Here is a 2,724-nt window from a genome sequence, read left to right on the forward strand (position 1 = left end):
GGGGGGTGGCTGATTTCGTTTGACCTACTCTGGGTCGCACAGAGGGGGCAGGACTGGGGGGTGGTTGGCTTGGCGAAAAGCTGCATCTGTTGTTTTAAAACAAGTCAGTTCACGGGTTTTGCTTCTTCAGTTCAGTGGGAGATAAACTTGGGAACCGGAGCTTGAGTTTGTGTCTCTCCTGGGAGAGAGGGAGGCTGAGAACTGTTGAGGGGAATTTTTGGGGTCTTTGCTTCTCTGGGCTGCTCTGCGAAGCCAAACTCCAGCTTGTTGGAACTTTGCTGAGGTGCATGGTGCTTCTGCCACAAGTCTGGAGTCCGGGATGGTTTTTGACAACCCTTTCGTTTACCAGGAGGGTTTTGGGGAGGTCTCACTACCCTAGGAAGGAACCCCAGACCCTGCACCTGACCGGGGCTACCCCTGGGTGTGGGGAGGAAACGGCTGGATCGCACCTTCTCATATTTGGGGACTCATCTCTTTCTCACCCCCCCTTTCTCCTCCCTTACTTGGTCGGTGCCTGCAGGGCTCACAGTATGAACTCAAAGACAACCCTGGGGTACACCCTGCTACCTTTGCAGCCCACACAGCGCCGGCCTATTACCCCTATGGCCAGTTCCAGTATGGGGACCCAGGGCGGCCCAAGAACGCCACGCGGGAAAGCACGAGCACGCTCAAGGCCTGGCTGAACGAGCACCGCAAGAACCCCTACCCCACCAAGGGCGAGAAGATCATGCTGGCCATCATCACCAAGATGACCCTCACGCAGGTCTCCACCTGGTTCGCCAACGCGCGCCGGCGCCTCAAGAAGGAGAACAAGGTGACGTGGGGTGCTCGCAGCAAGGACCAGGAGGACGGCGCCATCTTCGGCAGCGACACTGAAGGCGACCCTGAGAAGGCCGAGGACGACGAGGAGATCGACTTGGAGAGCATCGACATAGACAAGATTGACGAGCAGGACGGTGACCAGAGCAACGAGGACGACGAGGACAAGGCCGAAGCGCCGCGAGCGCCCGCTGCCACCGCCCCGCTCGCCCGGGGCCAGGGCTCGCCTCTGGGCGCTGGCGAAGAGCTCAAGCCTCAGGACTCGCCCCTGGGCCTGGCCAAGGAGGCTCCGGAACCCGGTAGCACGCGCCTGCTGAGCCCCGGCACCGGGGCCGGCGGCGTTCAGGGCGCACCGCACAGCAAACCCAAGATCTGGTCGCTGGCCGAGACGGCCACCAGCCCCGACGGCGCAACCAAGGCCTCGCCGCCGCCGCCCGCTGGCCACCCTGGCGCTCACGGGCCCTCGGCGGGCGCGCCGCTGCAGCACCCTGCCTTCCTGCCCAGCCACGGACTCTACACCTGCCACATCGGCAAGTTCTCCAACTGGACCAACGGCGCCTTCCTGGCACAGGGCTCTCTGCTCAACATGCGCTCCTTCCTGGGCGTCGGCGCGCCCCACACGGCGTCCCACGGCCCGCACCTGCCTGCGCCGCCGCCTCCTGTCGCCGTGGCCGCTGGGGCGCTGCAAGGAGACAAGGCCTCCGCCCGCAGCAGCCCAGTACTCCCAGGTACCGCCCCTGGCGGGGAGGTGGGGTCGGGAAGCAAGGGCGAGAGGCCTGGGCTGCCGAATTTGTGGCTGAGCTGGGAGCCGCATCCTAATCCGCTGAGAGAAGCCAGGAGGGCATTTGGGCGCGCTATTCCCCGCGCTCTTGCGGGAGTAGCCTGGGGAGGAGGCCTGAGCCACTCTGGCGCCTTTTCACCCCCACCCGTCCCATATCCTAACGCTTTGCTCTTCCCCTTCCTGGCAGAGAGAGACCTCGTCCCCAGGCCGGATTCTCCGGCGCAGCAGTTAAAGTCGCCCTTCCAGCCAGTGCGCGACAAGTGAGTGCGCCTTGCTTTTATCTTGGGGTGTGTGGGGAGTGGGGGGGTGGAGGTGGTGGTGGTTAAAAGCTCAGAGCCTGGGGGTTCGAGTGGGGGGCAGGGAGGGAGCATCGGGAGGAGTGAGGGAGGGCGTCTGCGCCCCGGGGTGGGGTGCCAGGCCCTGCCCTGCGCCTAGGCCAGGCAAGTGGTCTTCTTTGGATCCGTGAGCCGCCGCGCTGGGGAGGCCACCTAACCCCGGGGAGCTTGGATGGTGGAACTGGCGCCGCTGGGTCGCTGAGCCTCTCTATTGACAAGGATCCCTGTCTTCTTGTCTTGCTGTGTCTCCCCTGCAGCTCCCTGGCCCCGCAGGAGGGAACGCCTCGGATCCTAGCAGCCCTCCCATCGGCCTGATGCCTGGGCCTCTTTTAACTTTTGCGGGGGGAGGGGGGAGTAGGGGAGGGAAAGGGATGCGGGAGGATTTAAGACAAATTTTTCCGACTGGTGTAAAGGACAAATGAGGCCAAGATGCCAATGATTCCCATCCATCGCTTTTAGCTAAAAGGGGTTCTTCCAGGCCCAGCTCCCCGGCTTCCTGAGGCCCGGCCCAGGCTGGGTGGCGCTCAGCTCGCCATTCTCTGACCAGTTCTCCGTGCGGTCGGTCAAAGCCCCACGTGCGCGCGTCCTGTGTGTCTTTCTTCTTTCTGTACATAGCGTGATTTCAGGTTGTAAATAGCGCGTCAGCAAACTTGTCTAAATCATATATTTTTGTCTAATAAACGAAACGAAACGAAGACCGCTGGCCCTGCTGCTCTGTGTGCCGGACTGGGTAGTAGTGACAGCAGGACAAGGGGGTGTCCAGAGTCCGGACTGCCAAGGCCCTGTTCT

The 2,724-nt window shown here is 62.6% G+C and overlaps 1 protein-coding gene across 1 annotated transcript in view; it reads left to right on the top strand.

The window, feature by feature from the left end:
- IRX1 (iroquois homeobox 1) overlaps positions 1-2,281 on the top strand; it is an 8,996-nt gene extending 6,715 nt beyond the window's left edge. Inside the window, exons 2-4 of the mRNA XM_004698399.2 lie at positions 521-1,547; positions 1,788-1,860; positions 2,193-2,281. Of these exons, the coding sequence (XP_004698456.1) occupies positions 521-1,547; positions 1,788-1,860; positions 2,193-2,250 (1,158 nt within the window). The 3' untranslated portion in view covers positions 2,251-2,281. The remainder of the gene's footprint in view (positions 1-520; positions 1,548-1,787; positions 1,861-2,192) is intronic.
- The last annotated feature ends 443 nt before the right edge of the window (positions 2,282-2,724 follow it).

The sequence above is a fragment of the Echinops telfairi genome, unplaced genomic scaffold (genome assembly GCF_000313985.2).
Source record: "Echinops telfairi isolate 266 unplaced genomic scaffold, ASM31398v2 ScPeMD7_7469;HRSCAF=8507_1, whole genome shotgun sequence".
In the NCBI taxonomy this organism is placed as follows: Eukaryota; Metazoa; Chordata; class Mammalia; order Afrosoricida; family Tenrecidae; genus Echinops; species Echinops telfairi.